This window comes from Toxotes jaculatrix, chromosome 9 (assembly GCF_017976425.1).
Source record: "Toxotes jaculatrix isolate fToxJac2 chromosome 9, fToxJac2.pri, whole genome shotgun sequence".
Taxonomy (NCBI): domain Eukaryota; kingdom Metazoa; phylum Chordata; class Actinopteri; family Toxotidae; genus Toxotes; species Toxotes jaculatrix.
Window position 1 is genome coordinate 17763414 of NC_054402.1, and position 27319 is coordinate 17790732.

Here is a 27319-nt window from a genome sequence, read left to right on the forward strand (position 1 = left end):
TATTTTTCCATCTCATTCCACAGACCATGTTTTTGCATGGAAGTGTAGTGTTATCTATAATCACATCAGACCAGGCTGTGGTTTTTAGCTTTCTTCAGTGTCTCACATCAAGCTCACTGTGTCTGCTGTTGACTCCCAGCCCCAACATATGTCAAGGTTTAGTGGGTCTTCTTCCATAAGTGACGTGCTGGACTGTCAGCTGACTGTTGTATGTTTCTCTGCACAATAATCTGTTGTTAATTCTGTGTTTTTTGGATGGCGGACCACTGCTGAGGTTATAAAACCCACAGTGTTGGAGCTGCTGAAGCCCTAAACCCTGTGTGTTTGCACATCCTTCCATACATCCAGGCTGATCCCGGCCTCAAAGTGGACGGGAGTTATAAGGATATTTAGAGGCCTGGAATGGCAAAAGTGTCTAGTGTCTGTTAAGAAAAAAAGGACAAAAATTGAAAAAGAAAAATCAAAACTAATTTTGTGCTTTTCTTCCATATATCTTTGCTCATCATTGTTAAAAATCTCAAGTGAAAATTACAGCTGTACAGATTTCCAATAGAAATCAAATTCTTTCACAAATGTCTAAAAAATGAGTTTTGGAACAACAGAGAAAAAGGCAGGTTGCTAATCTAGAACAAAAAAAACTTTTAAAAACTCTATTGAAACAAAGTAGAAATATTCTCACTGTTTTGGCAGATTACTTCACTTGTTTTAGGCACATACAACTTCAAGGACTCAAGTTCAAAGCGAGAATGACTTGGTGAGAAAGAAATCTTTGCAGTAATGTTGTGATCTCTCAGATATATCTTCCACCCCAGGTTGGAAACACCATGGTTATGGAAACCTGTCTTGTCTGTGATTGTCTCACGATGCTTTATGCCTCAGGTCTCATTTGTGTCATGATGTCTGCACTAATTAAAGTGGATTTAACAAGTAAAATCTGTTATGGATCATTGACTTCACTCCAGGTCACCCTCAGATTTTGTACATTCACCAAATAAAGGTGAAGTGAGCTTGCCTACCTTCATGGAGGCCCTGGAGGACTCAGGAATGCCATTTTCATATTTTCCTGTGATGATGCCACACGCCAGAGGTGACCACGTCATCGCCCCAACTCCTGTCACCATGGGAACCGCAAGGAGTTAAACAGGAGATGTTTTAGGAAGATGCATCGAAGGCAGAGGTGTGAAAAAATGTGCGAGAAAGGTGCCAGGAAAAGTGAAAATGTATGAGAAGATGGAAAAAGATTTATTGAAACTCCGTGGAAATGAGTAACAGGATGATAGAGATTATTTATCTGTTTACTTCTTTACTTTCTTACTCAGTTATAACAAACTGAGTGTGAGAATTTTCTGATCATAGCATGTTTGTGCTAACTTTTTCTCTTTTTTTTTGGACGAGTGGACATAAAACTGACATTCACTGATCCAGCAATGCTGTAGTGGACTATTCTGCCACAATACACACACACACACACACACACACACACACACACACACACTTGCCTATCTTGTGGTAAAGTTCAGGCAGTTGCACTTCCACCTTCTCCCTCTGGAAGAGATGATACTCAGCCTGCTCACAGACAGGAGGGATCAGATTAAACTGTCTTGCCACCGAATACGCCTCCTAGTGATAAAAAGAGAGGGGGGAGAAAAAAGGTGGTGAAACTGGACTTCACTGTAGCATCGTCACTCGTTCCTTACTTTCTATGTAGCATAAACTGTAACACAGTGTACTTTTTTGTGAGAAAAAAAGAGAAAAATAGATTAAAAAAAGACAAATATAAGAAAAGAAAGAATAAAAGACAATGATGGAAGGCAAGAGAAAAGGTTGGGAGATAGATAGTGATGGGATAAACTCAGGGGAAGAGATGAGAGAGGGAGGGTGTTAATCAGATTGTGGGAGCGTGGCATAAATTCAAACGCACAGCTCCCAGAAAGTCACCAAATCAATATTCTATGTCACGACTCTCAGAGGCATCACATTTAAATTTCTTCATACACCTTCTTATCTGGATTTACATGTGTCCTTCAAGAACAAATACCAGAGGGTACATCCCCCCCCCCCAAACACACACACACACATACATACATAATTGTGCTACGCTCGTTGCTTCTTAAACCACTTTATTATTTTTGTGTGCTTCCTGCTGTGGAACAAATGTGAGGATGAGAGAGCAGCAGGGGGGTGGGGGGATCTATGTAGCATAACGCAAGTGTAACGTCGGTGCCATCACTCAACTAACAAATTACAAGTTGCCCTTCTGTGCTGCAACCCATGACATGCGCCTCCAGCCTGTGTATTCATGTACTACATGTGTGTGTGTAGCCATGCATGCAAGTGTGTGTGTGTGTGTGTGAATACTGTACTGCTGCCTTGTCACGTACACTGAAAAGGCATGTTTATCCATCCACCCCCCCCCCGCCACCACCACCCTACCCCTCACACACCACCACCACCACCACCCCTTCATTATTGATGCTATCTAAATTACATAGCTTTCATCTGGGCTTGTGTTCTACAAAGATATCTACTCCCTTTCACCATGATCACAGAGAGGGGATGTCAACACATCGCACTGTGCTTCGAGGAAGTGGGGGTGAGGGGGGTGATAAAGAGACCAGAGAGAGAGAGAGAGATGAGAGAGGAGAGAATGGGTGTTAGGTCCTGGAATGTCACTTTAGGTATGTGTTGATTTCATAACTTTCTGCTGTGGCTTCGTACCCCCCTGTAAGTATTCATCACTGCAGTGAGAGTTCAATCGCGAGGTGGATTGTTTCTGACAGGAAGAGGAAACAAAGCCGGAGGAAACTGCTGTGCCTTGTCACATCCAGAAAACTCTGTTAAGTTATGTTCTTGTTTTCTGTCTGTTGTCTCGTGATTTCCGCTTTTATTTTGTAATCTGTTCTCCCTTTGTGTTTCAGGTAGCTTGCCCTTCCTCTTGTGTTCCGGCTCGTCTGATTGTTTTCCCCGCCCTGATTGTTTCCACCTGTTCCCCATTACCTAGTGTGTATATATTGTCCGCGTCTCCCTTTGTCCTGTGCCAGTTCGTCTTGTCGTTTTGAAAGAGAACCAGCGTCCATTCCATGTTATGTCAAGTCAGGTTTTGTATTGCCTTGATTTCTTTAGTAGGATCTTTTGTTCTTGTTTTCCCTTGGATTGAGTTGTTACTTTTCTTTGTCTGTTACCCAGTTGCTTAGCCTTTTCCTCGCAAGAGTGATTTTTTGTTTCTTAAAGATTGTAGACTGTTTTTTGCCTCGTGAGAGTGAATTTTTGTTTCTTAAAGATTGAAGATTGTTTTTGCCTCGTGAGAGTGAATTTTTGTTTCTTAAAGATTGAAGACTGTTTTTGCCTCGTGTGAGTGATTTTCTGTTGGTACTTTTGACAAATAAATATACTCTTTATTTTGTACTTTGCCTGTTGAGTCGTGCATTTGGGTTCAGGTCCTTGTTCGGCCGTGACATGCCTCCGTGGGAACACTTCCTGGAAAAACCTAGTTTTCCTCAAACTTTCTCAAACAGTCATTTTTTCCATATCTCTACCATTTCTTAATTTACTACACTCACTGCTCTCTTTCAATCACGTGACAGTGCATGAGCAATGTGTCTGAGATGGTACAAAGCTCAAACACTGCTAAAAGTGGATCCTAAAGCTGGTTAAGGTGTAGAAATCGGACCTGCTTTTCTTAATTAGTGTATCTATGGTTTCTTGTCAGTTTATTCTATAAATCACTGGATCAACAGTCATTTAAGGACAAATGAAAGCAAAGTGGCTGTCCTGTTATTCTAGTCAGTGGGATGTAAAATCTAAACAGGAGGAGACTTTTCAGTCCTCATCAGGGTCCAAGACCTACCTTTATTAGTCATTAGAAAAATTATATTAAAGTTTTCTGAATGTTTTGATTATTTTCTTATTGCAGTGATCCTCACTGATGATATGGATAAATAACATCTCTTATGCAAAGATTACACTGACTCTGTGGCTCTGTGGTGCTTACCATGATCTCCATGGCCGTCCACCGAGACGTCCCCCAGTACATTGCCATGCCTTGATTGATCACATAGGTCATGGCCCGAACAATCTCTGGAGACACATAAACACAAGGCCACATCACATCAGCCAGTTGGATCAACACTGAACAACTGATTCATTGTTTGTTTGTTTCCTCTGTAAACTGTGCTGGTAACACACAAAGTATTATGAAACAGAAAGATTTATTCTGAAATGCTCCTCTCACCAGTACTCCATGTTCAGCTCTGTGCCCCAGAACAAACAAAACACATCCATCCCTGCTGCATCAAGCTTAAAAACATTCAAAATTCATTTAACAAATCAGCTGAGTGTGCTAATGAGACTCCAAAGAGACTGAGCAACAATGTTTCTGTTTGTAAAGCACAAAGGATTTTCCTGTATGTTTCCCTCTTGTTTTAAAGCACTTACCACTTGGATTCATGCAGATTTAGCATATAGATTAAAGCCATAAGTCACTCAGTCGAGTTTCAGCATCAATTAAGGCTTAAAGAGTGAAGAGTGGACATAAGAGAAACCATTGTCCAAAATAGTTGTCCAAAAGTACAATCAATTGCACACCTGGACATTAGCTGTGTGCAACTATCTGCAAAATGTCACTGAAGGATAGTATCAAACCCACACAGACCAAATTACAAGGCCTGACCATAGTTTATTTGGCATTCATCATAAACATGAAGTGAATCCACACTTAAACATGTAATTCACATAAGAAGAGGAAAACAGCATAGAGACTGAAAAAGAAACTGACTGAGAAACTGTTTTTTGTTTGTTTCTTTGATTTTTTTTTTTCTGCACAAAAGACAAGCATGAAGAACATCGGGCACAAGCCTGACATGACTTGTCCGGAGGCAGACAACATACTCAGAATCATCAATAGCTAAGCCACATGAAAAGACAATTCAAAGAGAGAGAGAAATAGATGAAAGCCAGACAAACAAACAGCGAAACAAAGAAAAATTACAGAGACAGAAACAGTGAGAAAGCAGCTGTTAGTGAATGGGTTTGTTGACCTAAGAGGAGTCAAAAACAGCAAGAAAACAGAAAAAGACTATGAAAACTAAAAAGCAAAATCCGATCATACATAAATGGTGGCCTTGAAAGAACTTTTTCATTTTATTCCAGTGTTGTAATGAACTGATGAGAAAAGAAGAACAAAAAATCTGAGGTCACATGTCTCCTCGAATCTCTCTTACCTGCTGACGGCTCATCACCCATCCCAAACGACTCCAGGGACAAACTAACAAGCTCACACACTAAAGCCCCTCTGATCACATTCAAGCCGCTGAATTTTTAATGATGCAATTAGCTCCAACACTGCTGACTGTGTGAGCCAACGGCAGTCAGGACCAACAAAAATTCAGATTAGGACTGTCATTAAGGTTATTCATCATCGCCCCGTGCTCACTCCAATTATACTGCAATCGTTCACTGTAGCAGGACCTTTGTGTTTCAGCCTGCATAACTGTTTCTTGGCAAGACAACAGACTATGTGGGATAAGAGGGTTGAAGAAAACACTGGCAAAGAGGAACAAGGTTTACAAAGAAGAAGTCCAAGTAGATGGAGGAAAAGTCAGGGAGTAGATAAGCACATAGATATATATAATCAAGAAGACCTGAAAAGACTGTAGGTTTTCATTTTCCCTTCAATTTGGTAAGTGATAATTAACAACCTGAAACACAGATGTCTTACCAAATACCATCCTGCCAAAGGAAATAACACAGTATTAAGACCAGTAAGCAATTCTGTCTCTCTCCTTTCTCTTGTTTCTCCCGTCCTCTTCTCCATCCCCCGTCCTGCCCTCCTGCCACCCAGCCCGCCGTGTCTTTGGCAACACTCACATTTAAATGCTACGTGCCTCAATTTCCGGCCAATATAATAAGAAAGAGAAGAAGAAGGAGTGTAAAACAAGTTTGAGGAAGGAAGTGCAAAAGATCAAACCAGTCGAAGGACTTAAAGAGGAAATGAACAGCTTGGAAAAAGTAAGCTGAGTCTGCAGGGCTGCAGAAATCTATAAAGGTGGTGAGCGATGGGAAAAGTGTAAAATAAGGTCTTTGTGTGTGTGCAATATCATATCCTACACATATACAAAAAGCTATGAAAGCAGAGCTTCCTTCATTAGGTTTGTTAGACTTAAATAATACCTGGCATTATCCTTTAATCTTTAAATAAACTCAACATCATCATATGCAAACAAAAGTCATAACGGTGAACTTGTGACTGGCATATTAATCAGGAGCAAAATTTAAGAGTAATTACAGTAACAGCTTTGTTAAAGCTCAATTAAATACATTCAAAAGCCCAACTGTGAAGAAGAGTAACATCACAGAGCAAAGCAAGAGAAGAAGCCAGAGTCTAATTCACATACAGTCTCCTCATTGATTAGTTGTGAACACTAGTTAATAAGGTATTGACAGAAAACCCACAGCTAATTGGCTATACCTGAAAACTGCAATGAAACACAATTAATTGTGACCAATGGGGAATCCATACAGTGCTAATATGCACATCAATAAGCAACTTCTTGATAATGAAGTATAACTGGAGTTTTACAGGAATAAATCTGGACTCCGGAGGGATATAAAGAGCTCTAACATCACTAGTTTTCCTGAAATATGTACAGGAAAAAACAAAAAACAAACCACTGCACAGACACTGATGATGAAAAATTCAAACATTGTGTTACCGGCCTAGACATCCTATGGAGTTATTATTTTGTTGTTTTCTGTTTCTAATTTGTCTTGCAAGTACACAGTTGCCCTCTGGCCAGTGAATTTCATATTAACAACCCCTCTTCCTAGTCTCCTAACAAAAAACCCAAATCAATCCTGATAGGGTTTTTTTCTTCTTTTTTTAAAATGCTTTTTTCTGCATGCTCTCGTTTTATTTTTTGGTGATATCTGCAACACATGCAGAATGATGTCTACACAGTTCATTTGGATGTCAGATAATTGAGGACACTGTGCCTCACTTTAGAAATATTCAGCAAATGGTGGTGCTTATCACAGCTCAGGTCAAAGTTCACTCAATAACAGTTTAATCTTATTCTGCTGCAAAACAACAAAAGACAGAGTCCCTAAACAAAACACCTGGACCTAAAACTCTGACACTGTGACCTCAGGATGAAAAATAATGTGGCATTTAGCTCTAGTTAAGAAGCATCGCTAACCTTCTTGCTTTTGATTGGTCACTTAGGTGTAAAGCTGAATGTTGATTGGCTGACTCACCCTCCATGGGAGTATTGCTGTCTGGGCGGTTGGCAAAAACTACATCCACATACTCCAGCTGCATCCTTTGTAGAGAACCTTTCAGACCTGTGAGACACAGAGAGATGCAAAGGTTTAGACGGTAGAAAGTGACTGAATTTACACTGTGAAAAACTGCATAAGTGAGAAACAACAAGTCTAAAGTGGCTGTTTTTTTCTCTTTGTGTGTGTCAGTGTGTTTGCATGTCTTACCTTCAATAATGTGTTTTCTTGACAGTCCTCTCTCCGTCTCTGCTCTGATGGGGACAAAACACAAGCCAGTGATGAGCTACACTGTAAATCTGTGTTTGTCACTGAGTGTACAACTTCACTACTTGGATCCTCAAAAATGAAAATGAAAAAATGCACACGTTCACAAAATGCTCAGACAACGCTCTGGTAGCAGCGACTGACTTCAACATTATCTGAACTTTCTGGCACCTAACTGATTACTTGAAAATAGAACGAGTAATTTTTCAAATCACTTTTAGGCACCAAATACATGGGTCACAAAATACATGAGATCAAATGTGCACATTAGGCTGTTTTGTATAAATGGGTCAATGCGCTTTCAGCTGTTGGGCCTCATTATGCATTCAAACTCCAGAGGAGCGAGATGCAGGACTGAAACTCCCTCACAGGAGTGAAGGAAAGCTCAGGAAGGAGAAAGTGAATAACTTCATCCTTATCACCAGACCCAGTTGGATGGTCTCGGCAGAGGAGCCTGACAGCTTGTGTGATTGTGTGTGTGTGTGTGTGTGTGTGTGTGCGTGTGTGTGTGCGCGCGCGCTTTAAAACATATTTCTTTATCCCCTCTCCTTCTCTCTCTCCAAACTCTGCAGGGGAATTGCTTATTCGGCTTGTGACATGATGTTGCTCAGGCTGTTAACAGAGAAAAAAAAAACAAAAAACGGCCACAACAACTGCAGAAAAAAATAAAGAAAAAAAGTTTGGTGTTGGGAGGCTAAACCTTTACGGTCTTTGAAATATGCCTAGAGATAGTAAATGCTGAATGTAACAAGAGCTATAAAGACATAATCTATTTGTGTAATTAATCTAAATATATTTGACTGCTTTAGTGTGACTGAATTGTCTTTATGTGATGTACATATTTAATTTGTTCTCAAACCTCTCTTGTAAAAGACATAATGATCTCAGTAAGATTTCCTGAATAAATAAGACTTAACTAACTATTCGCAATCTGCTTTCAGGTAAGAAACTTTTTTTTTTTTTTTTTTTTTTACTTACTTTCCTCCCCAGTAGAGTTTAGTTGTAATGACCAAGCTGGATCGCCTGTGAAAGTGCAGAGTAGGAAACAGAAAGACAGAAAAACACTGAGTGATATTCTCCTATCAAAACATACAGGGGCTCTGAAAATGCATCACAGCTTTTCTTGCTCCCACATCAGGCCACATCATGTACGTCATTAGCTCCTGCTCCCCCTTGCTAAGTTCTGCATTTAGTTAAAGCATCTGTTTCTCATACAGTACAACAAGTGTTACTGCCTGCATGTTGCTTATGGGATTTTTGGTCATTGCACGTCTGGTGCTGTGTTAAACCATTAAACTCAATCTCTCCACATAATAAACACAACAGATTATTTTCATCAGGTGACTGTTTTCAGAGCTGCTTATTATCTGCTGAAGATGCGTCCAGCAGTGACGAACGTCTGCAGAGTTGAGTCACATGCGATTATTCAAAACAAGCCTTCCTGCTGTTTATTCAGAGCTGAGAGTTGTGCGTTATGTTGCCCATTTCCCACAAGATCCGAACTCGTAGTAAAACACGGATCATCATCCCTCAGTACTGTCTGTTCTCTCTTCCTCTTATAAATCCACTCTGTTAACTCGTGACGACACTCACAGACTGAGATGTCAGGTTCAGTGTGTCTTTACTGCAGCAGCATCAAACCGCCTACTGGTGTAATGTAGTCAGTTCAGTACATGACACTAAGCTGCATAACGATGGAACAACTAGCCGACACAGCGAGAGGAGAGCAGCAGCCGACTGTTCCCACATTAGAGTACTGTCACAGAGACAGGCTCAGTCAGTTACTTTCTATTGCTTTTAGTTCATTTCAGATTACGTTTAAGGTTATTTTCTTTCATTTCACAACTTTAATGTTGTGAAATGTTAAACGTGAGTAATAACATAAAATGATGGACAACATGTACAACTTCTGGTCCAATATTTCATATAAGTCCTATAACCAGGATTTTTAAGAAACATATCAGAGAATAAAAGAAAACAATTTCTACCCCACCCTGAGATCACATAGAAACAAGTGCACAATCACACACACGCACACGCACACACGCACACGCACACGCACACGCACACGCACACACACACACACACACACACACACACTGTAGACACCATTTACATTTGGATTTCCTTTGATGTTACTGTAGCTCTTTCCTCCCAGTTTGGGAGTTGATCAATAATAGAAAAACTGAGCATGTTTAAATAACTCCTTAAAGGGAATTTGAGGAAAATGAAACTGCCTGTAGGCAGACTTTTTATGCAGTAACTATTCCATGCTGCTGTACTGTGATGCAATGTGTTTGTGCTATGGTGCGTGTGTGTGTGGGGGGGGGGGGGGGGGTGCAGAAATACACAAATATGTGCAAATTAGGGATGTTGTCTGATTTAAGGGAACATAAATAAAACCCTGACAAAGCACAGATCATACTCCACAGCATCACCTAATGTTTTTCACTTTAACATCAAACATTGTCTCTTACACACACGTCCAACACTAACATATGCGTTTGCACACACCAAAGGAAACAAAAAAAAAAACCTGACTCACACCAACCCTTTGTCTTCCTTTCATACAGGCTCACACACACTTCTTTCGCTGCTTCTTGCGACATGTTGTGCACACATCGCCCTTCTCCGTCTTTCTCTCTCACACAGCAGCCATGAAGCAATCACAAACATTAATGTCACCATTACCTCCAGCACTTCTTCTTGATAATGTTTCCTAGAATGATTTCGGCCCTGCAAGGCAACACAAATGAGGTGGTGTTATTAAACTGCAGTTTGAATTCATAAACATTTCCTCTAAGACATCAACCCTGCAATTGACTGTCATTAAACTAAACAAGCCCTTGAGCATTAGTGCATTGCAAAGATGGCCAACATTTTTCATCAGCCTTTTAATAATTTTTTTGTGATTCCTGCATATGTTGGAGGGATTTTGCAATTTTTTTTTTACCCTTTTCCTAGCAAATGCAATCATAATTATGTGTAGTCATAGAGTGCATGACAGTCCAGACCAGCTGGTGGTTTATGGAACTAATTATACTCTGAATCTATAAAACCTTCAGGCTAAAAATGAATAATGTTTAAAACAAAAAAAAATAAAAAAATTTTGGAGCCACAGTGGAGCCAGACGTCTGCACCTGATCAGAGTAAAACATGAATAGGTTGTTATGAGCTCAACTGAACTGCACACAAACCGAGAGGGTCGTATGACACCCACCTGCCGCCTGCGTAGACCTCAGCTGTGTCGAACAGGTTGACTCCACTCTCATACGCAATGGTCATTAGCTGTTCTGCAACCTGGCAAGAAGTCACACACACAAAGAGAGGATGCAGAAAGGTCAGAATTTTTATTCATTTCTTTTTCATTTAAGCAGGAAATCTCTCTTTTTTTTTAGGCACTTGCCAAAGAAAACAGTCATTGGAGAGCTGTAACATCCTGGCATTTCCATATCCTCAATATAAATATTAATGTGTTTACCAAACCTGCTATCAAAATAGAAAATAGGGGCACTCCATCAGAGCAACTCAGCTTCGAATTTTCATATTTTATTAAAATATTAGTGCTGACACGCATCAGCAAGAGCACTTTTGGTAGTCTAGAGTATAGTTCGGCTAATATCGAAGACAAGCAAGACAGTGGCCTAATTCAGGACAACAGACACGACAGACCACACTAAAACAGAGGTACAAACTCACAGCACAACAAGAACATGATTATAGGATCATCACTGGTTTAAAAGTTGTTAAAGTCTGTTATATGTTTGAGGTTCAGCATCTAGTTTTTCTTTTTGCAACATGAACCTGTTGTTTTTGTTTGTTTGTTTTTATGGAAACTTTCTCCAGCACACTCATAATTTATGTGATGCACTGTCCTGTTCACTGAACTATTCTGCACATAGCACCGTTTCAGTCAGCCAGCTCATGTGGGGTAGATAATGACATGAAAGGCAGAACATGTACAGAGCTGATATTTGGCCACTGGGCTCTGACCGTGTCACTCCCCACAAGGATACACCAAAGTCAGCACAACGGGGACTGGAGAGTGACAGTGATAATAACCTCTGCCCTGGAGGAGCTTTAGAGCCCACCGGGTGAAGCTGGAGACGCAGTTTATGAAACGCTATATGAGCAGCACTGCAGCAGGAACGCCAGAGCCAGAGAGTGAGCAGAGCACAAAGTGATGTTGAGTACTTTGAGTGTCTTAAAAAGCTTTTGATAAATAACATGTATTATTAATACTATTTTAAAAAGGCTTAAACAGTGCTCTATTGCAAAGGATGTGTTGCTGTATACACTGCAGCAAGCTCAGTATGTAATGCTTGAACATTCTGCAGCAGTGCACTCGAGTTGTCTACTTGAAATGCTCAAACAGAGCTTGTGCGGGTTTTACTGTGAGTCTGTTGACGTAGAGATTTACTGAGCAAGTGGGGTCACAGTGTAATTATCTGTGAAAAATCATTTGACTCCATGATGTTCGCTAGCATCAGCTCATTCTTCTTTAGTTAACAGAGTGAGGGCTCATGCTTTATATAAGTGTGTGTTTGTGTGTCTGTGGCATATGTGCAGATATTCCTCCATATTTTTGCAGACATGGTGACCATAAATCATCAGACCGAGATCCAATTTCCCCGTGGTGAGTTTTATTACATGGGGACTTTAAGTGAATTTGCCATCATTTCCCTGTGGAGTTTTGTGGGGACAGATGTGTGTGTGTGTGCCCACATGGTGCTTGTGTATTTGTGTTTACATGTGTGCATGAAATCTGTTTGGCTGTCTTCGTGTATAGGTCTGGCAGTGCATGCGCAGTATGTAGGTGTGTGTGTTGCAGTCTCAGTGGTGGCAGACAGCAGAGGTGTTTCTTTTTTTTTTTTTTTTTTCCTAAAAGAATTAGATAATCTTTCCTCTGAGAAATCTGCCCCAACCTTCTTCAACCTTTTCTCTGCGACCAGCACAAACTTTGGCAGCAGTCCAAGACTATGTGATATAATGACACAATAATAATAAACTTGATTTAATCAGTAACTTTAAAGACAGTGCTTTGATGGACACAAGTAAAGTACAACACTTTAAGGAATAAAGCAAGTTGAGAAAACTGGATATAACAACAATTTAGATCAATGTAATTTTAAAAAAGGCGAAGAAAAATTATATAATAAAAGAAATAAAAATGAAGACAGAATAAATAATAACACAAAGATACCAAGTACAAGAAATAAAGGATTCCAATTCACTAGGAATGAGTGTTAGAAAGTGATCTACTGATGTTTTTGCCCCTAGAAAGTATTGCTGGTGTGTCTTTGTCTTACAGTTAAGTGCATCAGATCAGCAAAACGCTCACGGGAGTTATTTTGTAATGTAGTGACAAAAGACTTATTGCCCTGTAAGGAACCTCACTGCTGCATTCAGAACCAGCTGGGGGCGATGAGAGTGACCTTTGGCCTGTATGCCAGCAAGGAGAAAATCAAAGCCTGTTTTATTTTCTCTCCGTTACCGCAAGATAAAAACGTTACGGCAAAGGTTCTGCGTGGCAGGAAGCAGGATTGAAATTCATTGCCGGAGACAAGTGGATCAGAAGTTATGTTTGAAAGTAAAGGACAGAGAGAACAGTGTCCACAATTCAAAGTGGCTGATTCAGTCTCTGAGTCCCAGACTGCCATTAAGGCAAACAGAGCAGAATGAAAAGATATAGCAGGATAATGGAGAGGTTAAAAAACAAAGCAGGGGGTCAGTTAAGGACAGAAAGATTTGGGAAAGAGGAATGCCAAGAGAAAGTGAATGGCCTGTTCTTTCTCTAACTGGTCTCTGCTGAGTGCAGATGGGAAACAATCTCTGTCACATCTGTTGGGGGCACTGGAGGGTGATTTTCACTAAAGCGAGGGAGCAAAGAGATTTTTTTTGCAGAGGTAAGAGAAAAGATGGAAGATAGAGAAAAAGTTAGAGAGGAAGCGCTGGATGGAAGAGGTAAAATGGAAAGTAGTGAGAGAAAAAAAAAACACAACACAGTGGGTAGTAAACTTTGTGCAGGTAAGGTGAGAAAGATGCTGAAGACAGCGTTAGGAAGACAGAAGAAGAGACAGCGATGAGATGAGACAGTCGCAGATAGAGAGCGGAGTGGGCAATAGTGTCCGTTAGTGCCCGGTGACTGATCAAACTTTGGTGGTTGCTCATTCAAGATGAGTCTCATAAGATACTAAACGGTCAGTCACTGTCAAAGGGAGCTGATAATGACATTCACAAGGTCAGAAAGTTTGTGTTGGCGATGAAACATTGCTGCTTCTGACTTCTGACCATTTTGGATGAACTGAGTGTGACTGACGTCTTTAAATTGTGGGATAGTTTCTGAAAGAGGAGCACAGACAGCAGAAATAATCTGTCTATAAAACACAAACATACACAAACACCTCTACCCTTACCTACAGAAAAACACTGAGTCACTGGATAGTTGCCTGGGTGTTTAAGCTTCAGGCTGCTTTCTTTGCTTTTTTTTTTTTTGGTTTTGTTTTGTTTCAGGGCACAAAGGGTGCAGGTGAACTGGATTGCCATACATGGAAACAGACATAATGAGAAAAAAAAAAACAAAAACAAAAAAACATTGTCTCTCTCTCTCTCACACACATCCCCAGAATCAAGGCTGCAGTAACCTCCCACATGCTGCCCACACAACCTTGAGATGATTTTTTTTATGACTGCGCTGCCTCTTCCCCACCACGCTCGCTACATCAAAGCTGACATCGACGAGAGACACTTTTCTTTAAATTCGCCATATGATTTATACATCCACTTTTGGCCTTTTTGAATGAGTAAGCAATGTTAACCTGCATCCCACTGTCACTCCTGTAAATTCTGTCTGGGAATCTGTTGCTGCTCAGTGAAACAAACTTTACAGAACTTTGATAAAACATACTAACACATAAGCCCCTAAGGCTTATGTGCTGTTAATAATGGCTTTGTAAAACATATATTTAGCATTTCTTAATGCATCATATCCTCCTGGCTATTATTAATAGAGCCAGTGGTTAAAATGATTAACCTCTTTATAAAACATTCCTTATTAGAAATGCTGGAGCCTACGTTCACAGCTGTGTGTGTAGTTGTGCTGCCTCACACAGATTTAATATGGTAACTGTGTTTGTGTGTCAGAGTTGTTGTGAATTTCTTAATGAGGACAGGGACACTGAACTCTGCTGAGGACATGTAGTATATTTAGGGTGCATTCGATAACAATGACATTGAACAAGAGGCATTCAGGACAGCAGAGGACTTTTTAACCCGGCAGCGATGGCTGTTGTGGAATCGTTTAACGTTACGTGTCCAGTGAGACACTCTGTCTGTAGCGCCGGCTTCTTTTTCTAGTTATTGTCAGTGGTAAGACTGTGTGTCTCTGTGTGTCTCTGGTGAGAGCCTAAACATTTTCTTCATAAATGAGTCAACAAAACAATATTTGAAACAGATTTTCTGCGAGCCACATCAGCACTGACCAGTATTTCCCATATGAATCTCAGATGCGCTAAAGCAGAGAAGCGTGGCCGAGTGATACCAGTGACATTGAACTGGGGGCATCCAGAATAATGGAGAGAAGATGGGTGCTAAGCTTTGAGTGATGTGAGTTGATGGCACTAAACCCTAAGGTAAGAAAAGTAATACTGTTACATAAGCTTACTGTTCCTGTGTTGCCAGGGGTGAGCACTGTACTCTTCTCCATAAGTGTCACTCTAACTGTGTGTGACTGTGTGTGTTTGATGACCATGGCCAAGACCCCAGCAGCAACATCAGAGCATGTTAGAGTTCATGGACATAAGTGTAAAGGCGACATAAGTGCGCACATGTACACACATGTACAAGTACGCATGTTGAGCCTCAGTATGCCCTTTTTCTCTCCTATGTAGCATAAAACTTGAGTCAGTCCAAACAATCTGAATCATCAGACCTAAAGTTTCTGCAAGGGTTGTGACATTTTTTTTTAATGTAAAAAAAACCAAAAACATCCATCTCTTCTCATTATATCATGAATAAACCCGAGAAAGCAACAAAAAAAGCTGCAGGCAAAGTGAGCCTGTAGGTATTAGAACTTTGTCAGCCAGCCAACTGTGATGGTCTGATGAATGATGTTAACTGTGACACCACAGAGTCGGAAAAAAAACAGCGTGACAGATGTCTCACAGTCGCACCAACAGTGCTTTGGTTCACGTGTTGTTTTATTCTGACGAATCGCTGAAGGAGGGTTAAATCACATGTGGAGAGGTCGTGTGCTGCCACAAACTTTGAAACTGAAACAGTTTGAACTTGTTGCTTTCCATGTGGCTTTGTTAAAATAGAAACTCCTGCAGCACAACACAGTCACAACTATAGATTTGTAATGTTTCCTTACAGCCCTCAAACAGAATTCAAGGCTTTATAACACTTTATAACACCTGTAGATAACCTGAAACACAATCCTTGTTGTGCGTCAAGGACATTGTGTGTGCTATACTAATGTGAGCTTTAGTTTAGTCTTGTGTGTTCCAGACCCAGTGAGTTGTTAGCATATCAAACACTATATGACGTCAGACACACTTCAGCACATTCAAATCACTACCCTACAAACAGTAGAGCAAAATCAATCAATCAATCAATCAATAAGGAGAGTTCATTAAAATTAAATGAGAACGCAAGATATAGGAAAATGTCTCATACCTCGTCTGTTATCTGTCCTCCGAATGTCACCCATGTACCTGGAGGGAAAGGGGAGAGAGAGAGAGACATTTCAGGATTAGTAAACATTTCTATCCCATCAGTCTTTTCTGTCAGTATCTATGTGTGTGTGTGTGTGTGTGTGTGTGTGTGTGTGTGTGTGTGTGTGTGTGTGTGTGTGTGTGTGTGTGTGTGTGTGTGTGTGTGTGTGTTTGACATCCCGAGGTAAACACTACTAATCCCGGGGCTGTGACACCAGCTGAGGGAGGCTGTCAGGTCCCCATGAGGAAAATCTGTCCTGTTCAGACCTGTAGCTCAGTACTGAAGGATCACCTTGTGTGAGTGCCTGTTAGCTCTCTCTCTGTCTTCACCGGTGACTGTTTGTATTTGTTATGGTCATGAATATTCTGAAGACCTTGTGTCCTCTGTCCATGTGTTTATGTTTGTGTGTGTGTGTGTGTGTGTGTGTGTGTGTGTGTTTCGGTGTCAAGCGTGCATGTGTGTACTCCTGACTACATGCTCCTGATTGCCCTGCAAACAATGCCGATAAGACAGACAACAAGCTAAGCCAACCCTACCAGAGCAGACACTAAATCCTCGGCACATTCCCTCACTGAATTATGCATGTAGCTTTGTTGTGGGAGAAAACGTTTCCCATTCAGATTATGTCAAAACAGTTTTAGCTATCTAAAAGTGTCCTGCTCTGCCAGACAGACAGAGAGAGAGAATAAGAGAGAGAGGTGGGGGAGGAACACCTTTTTCTATCAAAAACCTGTCTGGTGCAAACTTTAAATGCTGCGTGGCTAATGTGTGCACAGGGAGCAGCTGTAAAATCTGTGCTGTCTGACAAGATAGGAGGCAGTTTGTGTTGTAGTGCATTTGAAATTTGGCAGGGGAGGACAAGGAAAACTGTCCACCACGTTTCTTTTTCTCCTCATTTGGGGGTATGTGCTCCTCACTTCACAAAATCCTATTTTGTGTCCATCACTTTAATTGTTGAAAGCTTATTTTCAGGTATTGCAAGTTCTGTGGTTTGGCCGAATACATTTTATTGAGCATCACCAAGCCGACCCAACATAACAACTACATATCATCAGAATTTGATCTATTTGGTCCAATAACATTTGAAAAGTCTAGAGGAGCTGTATCACTGAATCATTCTATCCCATTCATGTGCAAGAAGCAAACAGGAAGTCAGCCGGATGCCTGGGACTGAATGTATTTATTTATTTCCCCGTTTAGTTCTAAAACCAAACTAGGTCAGATTTTTTGAAATGTATTTTTAATGTAAACATAAACATGAAATGAACACTGAAATGGATCCCTTATGCTTGGTTAGTACAAAATTGCGACTACTGCTATTGCTACTGGTTCTGCTGACTATTTCTAAATTACTTCAGTCATACAGTATATTCAACGTTTTTTTCTTTGACTTACAACATTTATTTCACGTCCTTTCATCCTTGGAGAGAGATGTCTCCTTTGTTGCTTTTCCTGAGGTTTCTTCCCCTGTCTTTATTCATTTATTTATTTATTTTTAAAGGTCAGAGGGTTCACATGCTGTACAGATTGTAAAGCCCCTTAAGGAACATATAAATAAAACTGACTTGACTGTTTTAGCCAGAAAACTTTGTCAACCAAGTAGAGGAACCCATGTTTTTTTCGCCTGCCATATAGTGTATAGAGTATTAATTTATAGAGTATTAATTTAGAATAGTGATGAGTAAAATAATGTAAAATCCTCCAACTAATTAAGTATTCTCATTTTTGGTGGGTTATTTGTTAATTCCCTCTCCTCCTCTCCCTGCTCTCTCTGCTCTGTTTTATCTCCCAGTTCAATCTTTTCAGGCTTTCTCTCACCCACCCACTGCCCCAGTTCCCACAATTTCACACCGAATGAACAGACAATTCTACTTCTGACTCTCTTGACCTCCATTCCTAGACCATCATACAACAACTGATATACCTCAGAGACACGGGACAAAGGAAAGACTCTTCACCATCTGCCACCATTTCATGATGCAGTGGAACTAATTATCCCATACATTGAAATATCATCAGCTCCAAAGTGGTTTAACTCACAGTTGACGTGCTTACGATTAATTGGATCATTTTGTGCATAACAATATTATCTTAACTTAACTTAATAAGGAGCAAGAAAGCTGCAGTTCTCAAAATGCATCATCAGCAGAGGGGTGGTTTGTGTTTACTTGTCGTGTTTGTGTGTATGAGTGCGCCCATCCATCTGAGTGTGTGTGTGTGTGCGTGCGTGCGCGCAATCAGCCCTTTAAGCTGTCTCCACCGTGGTGAAAATGTAATCACAGCTGACGATGTCCGGTCGCAGCTCTGAGCTTTGTGTGTGAGCAGGAGGCTCAGCATGGGATGAAAACCCTGCAGAGCTCTAATGTCAAGGCCGCTGCACTTATACTGTAGGTTCAACTGAGTTTTCGGTTTGATAGAAATTAAGGCCTTGCCAACAACAAATACTCTTTTTTTTCTCTCTCTCTCTTTACTGGCAGCTTCTGGTGGAAAGTGCAGGAAGTGGCACTTGATGTTGCTATGCAACAATAATACATCTGATAACCTTGCAGTGCTTTTTTCTACAGCTGAAAGGTGTTCAAACCCAGACTATCACCTCATAAAGCAACTACAGAGTCTTTAACATTTATATTAAGAGTAGATGAACATAAGAAGAGGACCTTGTTTGACAAGATTTGAGGTTAAAATCCCTTCACTCTCTTCTTTTCTCCACACCGAGGTGTTTCTACTGTCATATTTAGCAGTTTATGGTGATATTTCTGTCTACACACTACATACAGCAAGCACTTAACTCGACAGGTCAAAAGAGACGAGACAAAACCGACATGAGCCCAACTTTACAAGGAAGAGAACAGTTGGTGAGAAGAAATAAAAGGGACAGAAAATGAGGAGAACAACAAGGGAGAGGATGATGAGATAAGAGTTGTGGATTTGGCAAGAGGTGTCATTTATTCTTTCAGCTTTGTGCGAATCCTTTTAACCTGAATCTTGAGTCTTGAATCCAGTCCTGCGCCTGGCAGCGTGATAGATAGCACACATTTAGATGAAACATTTCTCTCTGGTGTCTCAGTTTAACTGACCTCCTAACTCTCTTTTTCAGCAATTTTCAGCCTGTCTGACTATAGATAGAAAGGCTGAGTCATGATATTTTTTTTTTTTGTTTTTTATTTCAAGCTCCAATAAAATGGTGCAGTACATCCCTGAACTGGTTGTGGTTGCAAAGTATAGTTTTATCTAGAGAAGACCGACAAAAAGGCAAATTATAGTTTGACATGGCTCACACAGGGAAAATCATCTTCTAACAGACGAATCTCTGAAGAATTAAAGGAACTGCATTTCGTTACCCTGTCCTTGTACATGCGTAATGACAATAAAGTTGAATCTAATCTAATCTAATGTAATCTAATTTAATCTAAAAATATAAAATATATGCACATGTGTATATGTATGATGTGTATGGGTATGTTTGCACAAGGAAGAAGAGTTATAAATCTGCTGTCATTTTTTGGAAAGTGGAAAAAGCAGAATTATCTTCCTCACTCTGTGTGATTGGTTTCCCTAGTGTGTGTGTGTGTGTTAAAGTTTAAAGAGCATACATGGCGGCACCTTTTATTTTTGTAGAGAATAAACAAAGAGAAAAAAACGTTCTCATTTTCTCACATATACCATCCTGTTTCCAGTCATGTAGCATGCCCTTGTCTCTTGCACTGCCGCTTTGAGTTTTATTGATTTCTTCCAAACAATTCTTTGCCTTCGTCTCCTGTTATATCTGTGTCTGTTTTGTCTACTCTTTCAGCTCCAGTCCTGCTTACAGGAGGTGGATAAAACAGCAAAACACTTCATAATGCACAAAACATAAAAATAATATGTTTCTGTTTTCTGTTTTTTCCACCCGGTTGACATAATACCGGAGAGACTGTAGTACATCTCGGTCTGTTCTCCTTCAAAAGTACCACAGTGACATCATGCAGAGGTCCATCCTCCTGCTGCCTTCTTCTCTACACTGCAGGACTGCAGGATTTTCTGGGAGAACCATTTTAAGAATTCATCAATCAACTGTGCCGCATCAGCTCAGCGAGCGTTCAGGAAAAAACACAGACCTGGATAGCATGTGGCATGATTGTGGTGTGAGAGGACGGGATAAAAAGCTATGGGTTCATGAAGACAATGCTGATCATGAACTTCTGCATCGACTTTTTTTCCTTCTGTTTTGTCAGCCAATTAAAGTGGGTTTGCACGTGTAAACACACACACACACAAACAAACACTCAGCCAATTAGAGCTGCTGGAGCCAGGACAGTGAAGACACTGCAGACCCCCCTGCAGTCACTCTTTCAGCTGTTTGCCGTGAATGAGGAGACAGTGAATTATCTGCAGGAGCAGACTGCCTGTGCCGAGAGGTCACGATGAATTCACTAATCACTCCTCTTATCAATTAATCCACTCTCTGTGCCTCTCTCTCTCTCTCTCTCTCTCTCTCTCTCTCTCCCTCTCTCTTTTTTTTATTCAGTTCAGTTTCAATTAACTAGTGAGGAGGCTTTCACATTGTAAACAGAGAACACTGTTACACAGTATGTGACATTTTCAGATGCCTGTAAATTGAATTGATATTAAATTGTGTTCCGCTTGAATGTGAAATGAGCTTTTTTATTGCCAGTGGAATGGAAATAACTGATACTGAATCGACTTTCAGAATATGGCTCTTTGTGCTGATATAAAAAGAAGAGAGAGAGACTGAATTTTACACGGTCAGAGTGACAGATTGACAGTGTGACAGGTTTTTCAGTCTAAAGTGCTGCCAGAGAAAACATGAAGCAGTACTTATATTGCTGTATTATTGTAGAAGGCTGGTGTGTGTGTTAATTAACATTTCATGTGTTTTGCATGATAAAACTAAACAAATATCATCAGCAAATGTAAAAACTAATTCTCTGAATTGTCTTTTCTATAGCCTGTTGAACCCATATGACAAACTGTGTGCCTGTGGATCTGTGGACCCTCTTGATTGTGCCTCAGCACAGAGCTAACCTCTGCTCGTACCAGCAGCTGGGCCCAGGGAGAATAATACCCAGAGGGACAGAGAAAGCAAAAGACCAAAAAAAAAGGAAATGTGTAAAATTGGGAGAGAATTTGTTTGAGGAAGAAATGAGAAAAGGTGAGTGCAGAAAAATGAAAAAGAGAAATGATGAGACACAAAAGGAATTTATTTCTCTCCAAATAAACTCCAAAACAGGCAGCAAGTGGGCCTTTGAGTTGAGTTTATCTATGCTCATTCATTTTCTTTTCAGAATTATGAAGCCAAACCAAAGAATCAGCTTTGGTATAAAAATATTCTCCAGAATCGTGAATTAAAACTATTAATTCTTCAACAACACACACATTTAAAATGTGCATATGGGTATTTGGGTTAAATATGGGAGAAATAATTGCAGCCAACGAGAACGATTCCGGTATGATGAACATTTTAATAGACTGAAAAAGAATCTGATCTTCCTCTCAAGCTTAATTTGAATTTTAAATGAACAGCAAAAAGTTACAGTAATGGCAGAGGAAATTAAAAGCTGTGCATATTTCTTGAAGTAGACTTATAAATGCTCAGTAAGGCGATGCCTGACTTATACTGGAGTCCCAAACTGTTTCCACTGACTACGTTGAATAGAAATAAATCATGTATTTTTGCACATTTTGCAGCCCATTAAACACATTTAACACAGTGGTGATGGTCCATGGTCCAACGTTTTCAACTTTTTTCAAAGTAGCTGTAAACTGATCTTAAAAACCGCCTGAGAAGAAAACAGAAATGATTTCAGACTAGGAGGTCAGTTTCACAGAATAATGTATCGTCTTTTGCATTTCATTTTTCCTGCTTTGCTCAGGTGCACTTTACCAGTGTTCTGAATTTTAAATGCAAAAGCAATCATTTATTACTTTCCCTGTAGCTCCAGAGAGAAGCTTTTGTTCGCCAGCTACTCCATGCCAAGGTCACACAGATACTTTATTGTTGCATAACTATTGGATAGTTCATGTAAAACAAATCCTGATTTTCAGCCAAATTTGCCAGTTTCAAAGTTTTAAAAGCAGCTCTGGATCCAGTGTAGCTGTAACTCAGAGAGCAAAGATACAGCAATATCACTCGAATAAATATTTTTTCATGAACAACAGCTATTTAAGCAAATGTTTTGATGTAAAAACCAAACTTAGTTACAGCTTGAAAGACAGCCTAAATCTCGGGATTAGTGGCTACAATTTGTGTGTTGCCTTGTGTGAAGTGTGGATACAGGCTGTGGGGATTTGGAAAAGCAAATGGAAAAAAAAAAAAAGTGAATTTCTGTGAAAAACAGGTCTTCAACCGATTAAACCCATTATGTAAATGAAGCCGGTTCTGGTGAGGCAGTGTTTCTCTAGGGGCATCATCATGCAGCTGCAGATTGGCTCTTTAAAGAGTGTGACTCTTGCGACAGTGCTTCACACAGCCGACAACGGATGGAAGCAAAGGACAGAATCTCGGTTTAACTGGACTGAGTGTTGTGTTCACTGTCAGTCAGCCAAATGAGTTTGTGAGTGTGTATTTTCTACACTGAATTTTGTTGGGGTATAACGGTGAGCATATCTGCATATAAACCACACACACACACACACATCATCATCATTATCCTCAAGTTAAACAGTGAAACACCGTTTAGCATCCTGCTCTTTTCCCTCACTCTTCCTCTTTCTCCCCTGCCAGCATCATGTCCGCCCTGGGCGTAGCATGTGGCGGGCAGCTGGCATTATGCTGACCTTTTCTGCTCTGCGCAGCTCAGCCAGTTTGAGTCAGACCTCTCAGTCTACCGTGAACCACCTGGGGCAGCAGCTCTCAGAGGCGGCCTGGGAGCCAGACATTACCCCCTGAAAAACAATAGTTCTGCCCAGCACCAAAAAGCCTCTTTGGATGTAATCTACCATTGACATCAGGGAGAGTCCTTTTGCTTCTATGTCATGGTCCCTTTCTATTCAATACATTTATCCAATACGTCCAGCCAGCTTTGTCACTTTTAATTAAAAGCTTCATAGTATCCTGACACACAAAGATCAAATCAAAGATTACATGAAAACATACTCAGTCACGCACAGTAAAACTTTAAATGCCAATCGATCAGGTCTGCCAAAGTGGAAATAAAAACAGAAATTCACCCCTGTGTAATTCAGTAATATTCAATGCCAAGCATCACGACTGATGCAAAGTTGAAAACAGTAGGTGTCTTGCACTTGGGTTTAGCCTGAAACTGGTGAAAAATATAACTGAGAAAACCAAATCAGGATCTTTCAAATCCATACGAAAGCAGCAAGAGCTCCTCAGTCAATATGTGGAAGCTTAGTCAACAGAAGAACGACTTAGACATGACTCTGGGATTCGGAGCGATTAGGGGGAGATGCACGGGTCTAACTGAAATACCAGGAGGCAGCCTAGAACTGGGAGTGTTAACTACCAACAAACAAATAAATATCAACAAACAAATCAACAAATTATTGATTTTGCCAGGACTAGAGAGTATGCCCTCAGTAGGGTTAACACTTGTGCAGCATGTCATCACCAAAAACCCTTAGTCTTAAAACCCTGACTGAAGCATCCTCTGAGTGTAAACACCGGTCAAGGTCAGCCTGTCTAAGCTTGGTAAAGCTCATGTCCCATGAACACCACAAGTTTTGATCCGATTTACGGGATGATGGATGAGCTGCACCCTGAAGGGCCCCCTCTCAGCAGAGCTAATAGTGTGGATGGTGTTTTATCTAATCCCGACAGTCCTGCAGGTCTGATACTGAAATACTACTGTCAGGAGGTACTGTCAGTAAAAGTTCTGAATAAATGTGTTAGAAAATAGCACAATTATTCAGGATTTTTAAACTGTTACTGTATTCACATAATCAGATCTCATCAATATGAAAACAATTCTGTAAAAAATGTGCATGAAATTGTATGTTTTAAGAAAACTGAGACATCCGTTTTGCATCTCTTGGCCCAAACAACTTGAGTTACTCGATTGGACCAAACTGCTGGATTAGTAACATTTAACATTTATCGTCTGATTGTGGTTTTAATGATGTTGAGCAATGTATAGCTTTAAAACACACATTAATTTCCTTTTCTTAAACCTAGGTGTATGAGTGGACTCTTGAGAAGATATGCAACTAATGTATAAATCATATTGGAGTGCAGCTATCATAATTGGAACACCATGTGGAGTTTCAGTGGATTTTCCACCAGAAATGAGAGAAAAAAAAAAATGAATAATTGTTGTAGTTGGTGATGATTTATCTGAAACTTCCAAGACCTGGACTCAGATATCATGGATAAATTAATCGTGCATCTTGTAGTACGTTTAAGTGTTCTGGTTGGATCAACAAAAAACTGTTCCTCAAGTTACAACACAAAGCAATAGAAGTTATCCTTTCCCTGTAGTGAGTTAAAATCTTAGGCTTAATATCTTAAGTTTGGTCTGACTGATGAATGAACACAAGCGTTTTAAAGTAACAACCAAACAAGAAAGGTCAGTTGATAAATAAATATCTTGTACTTTATCACAATACCATTTTTCCTATGTTTACTTTATCTCTCTATTGTTTTGCATGTGTGTATAAAGATCTATATGCACCTTCTACTGCATTTTATTTGTCCAAATGTGTTTGTCATGTGCTGTAGTTCTCCCAATACAAGAGACAAGGAACACTGTTCCTTGCAGGAACACTAACATTTTTGTGGGCACACAGTCCTCAGTTGTTGTTTTGAGAGCTCTTCATGGTGGCAGAAATAGGTATGCCGGCTACAGTGTGTGTGTGTGTGTGTGTGTGTTGTCTTCTTCCCACTCTCATGCTAAATATTGAAGCTGAGGTGGGGGTGGGTTTGAGACTCTTGTACAAGAACTGAAGAACTTTTACCAGCAACACACATTGATATGGCAGTGCGCGCACACAAACACACATACACGCACAGGCCTATTTTATTAGAAAGAACACCGGTACGTTTGTGTGTTTGTGTAACTGTCTGAACAACTGAACCAGGATGTAGGGGAATAACCCACAGTAGGTTTGTACGTTTAGAAATCAGGATAAAATAAACAGTCCAACTCCAGTTCTTACTTAATAAAATGCTCATAAAACAGCTACACATATGCTACAGGACAGAACATACATAATATTTATTTGTTTAGTCAATGTAATTTGTGTTGTTGTTTCCTAAGCACAGCCTGATGGAGAATGTGGGTCATGAAGCAGAGTGAAGAGTCTACTCACCCAGTCCTAAGCAAGATACTCTAAGTCCTGACTTTCCCAGATTCCTGCAAAAATAGACAAAAAGGGCAGATCAGATCCTGTACATGCATACACACAACAAAATCACACACACACAAGGATCCAGTGATCCATATGTGAAGGACCCTAGATTATGTTTGGTGACATTTGGACAATATTTAAAAGACCCAGTCAGTACAAACTCCTGCCTTAATCCCATTAGAAGATTAATTTTGATGGACATTTCAGTCTGTGGCGGACGAAAAACATTTTGTTTTTTACAACAGGATGGATGTGGCTTTGCCGCTGATATAATCACATGACATCTTGACAGCGCTTCTGTCTCCCTGATTTCTCAGAGAAAGGAAATTGAATTTCACTTTCCTGGGAACTCCAGGTAGGTGCTGTGACACTGTCAACCTCCTGCCGTATTGAAACAGGTGTGTGTATGTATTGTACGAAAAAGGAGGTAGTAGAGGGGAACAAAATGGTTTTCAGCCCCTTAGTGGTACTTCTCAGTCAGCAGGGAGGCGATAAACACCAAGTTATCAATAATGCGATGCAGAGAGAAACAGGATGAAACCAATCAACTCACTGATCAGACAAAATGGAAAACTCTAATCTATTTAACCTAGTATAAACTAATACCACACATATAAGGAATAATCGAAAGAAAGAACTTGTGACTTGTACATGGCCTAATGGAGATGAAGTGAATTTGTGTGTGTGTTTGTGTGTACTGTAGCTATTGAACGCATCTTATTATCTTGCTAATGGCCTCATTAGCTGTGTCATTAACACCACACACACTCTGTACAATAAATTGGACTTTTTCTTGTGTGTGTAGTACACCATATGTATACAGTAATCAGCCTGTTCTTATACAGCATATAACCGCATGCTGTCTGTGCAACCTCATTAACCCACTAAATCAAGGGCATGCTGACTATAGAGTCTATAGTGTCTCAAGTCACAAGAATGAATAAAATAATTATTATGTCTATAATTACTACTATTTTAATGTACCATTTACATGTTATTTAAACCTGCACAGCAAGCTACTATCACCTAATACAGTTGATATGGCAGCTGTCAGTAAATGGTTGCCTATTTCCACATGCAGCAGACTTTATCATACAGACATTATCTTTCATTTGGAGTTGTGTTTGTGTCCACCTGACAAATCTAAGTCCAATATCCACTGTCCTGTTCTGAGGGAAACCCTTGTCTCCTTTGCTGCTAAATGCTCCTCTACATTCACCAGCTAATCTGTAACTTTCTCTGCTGGTCATTTGGAGTTGGACAGATAGTGTACAGAGGATCTTTGGAAGTTTGTTGCTGAAACAGCCACCAGCTGAACATGAGAGCAGTAAAACCAAAACATTGAGCTGAAAGACTCTAAAATGCTTCATAGGGCTGTGCTGATAATTATCTGTGGGTTTGTCACTATGAATGACCTTTCAGCTTTATTTGATCTATATTTCATTAAAAATATGTCAATCCAATTTTAATTAGTTTTATTGCTGATATAAAAACATTGATTAGTGCAGCTGTGATGAGCTGCATTATTAATGTCTCTGTATAGCTCGTTTGGTCAACATGATTTGTTTTTTTAATGTGTTCTATAAATGAACGTACTTGACTTAACACTCAGATGACAGTTACACAGCAAAGGTTGTCCTTCCTGTCTGTCCCAGCACTGTGGCTGGTTAGGCAGGTCCCTGCCACGTCCAATCAAGCTTGAGGAACTGCTACTGTCATGTGGACTGATTATGTCACTGGACTGATTATTGAACTGATG

The 27319-nt window shown here is 40.1% G+C and overlaps 1 protein-coding gene across 3 annotated transcripts in view; it reads right to left on the reverse strand.

The window, feature by feature from the left end:
• kcnab1a (potassium voltage-gated channel, shaker-related subfamily, beta member 1 a) overlaps positions 1–27319 on the reverse strand; it is a 98591-nt gene that overhangs the window by 4683 nt on the left and 66589 nt on the right. For all 3 annotated transcript variants that reach the window (XM_041046875.1, XM_041046877.1, XM_041046876.1), the window contains exons 2-11: positions 25522–25565; positions 16216–16253; positions 10760–10839; positions 10231–10275; positions 8518–8562; positions 7483–7526; positions 7252–7338; positions 3992–4077; positions 1500–1620; positions 1017–1111 (exon numbers count right to left, since the gene is read on the reverse strand). In XM_041046875.1, coding sequence (XP_040902809.1) covers positions 1017–1111; positions 1500–1620; positions 3992–4077; positions 7252–7338; positions 7483–7526; positions 8518–8562; positions 10231–10275; positions 10760–10839; positions 16216–16253; positions 25522–25565 — 685 coding nt within the window. The remainder of the gene's footprint in view (positions 1–1016; positions 1112–1499; positions 1621–3991; positions 4078–7251; positions 7339–7482; positions 7527–8517; positions 8563–10230; positions 10276–10759; positions 10840–16215; positions 16254–25521; positions 25566–27319) is intronic.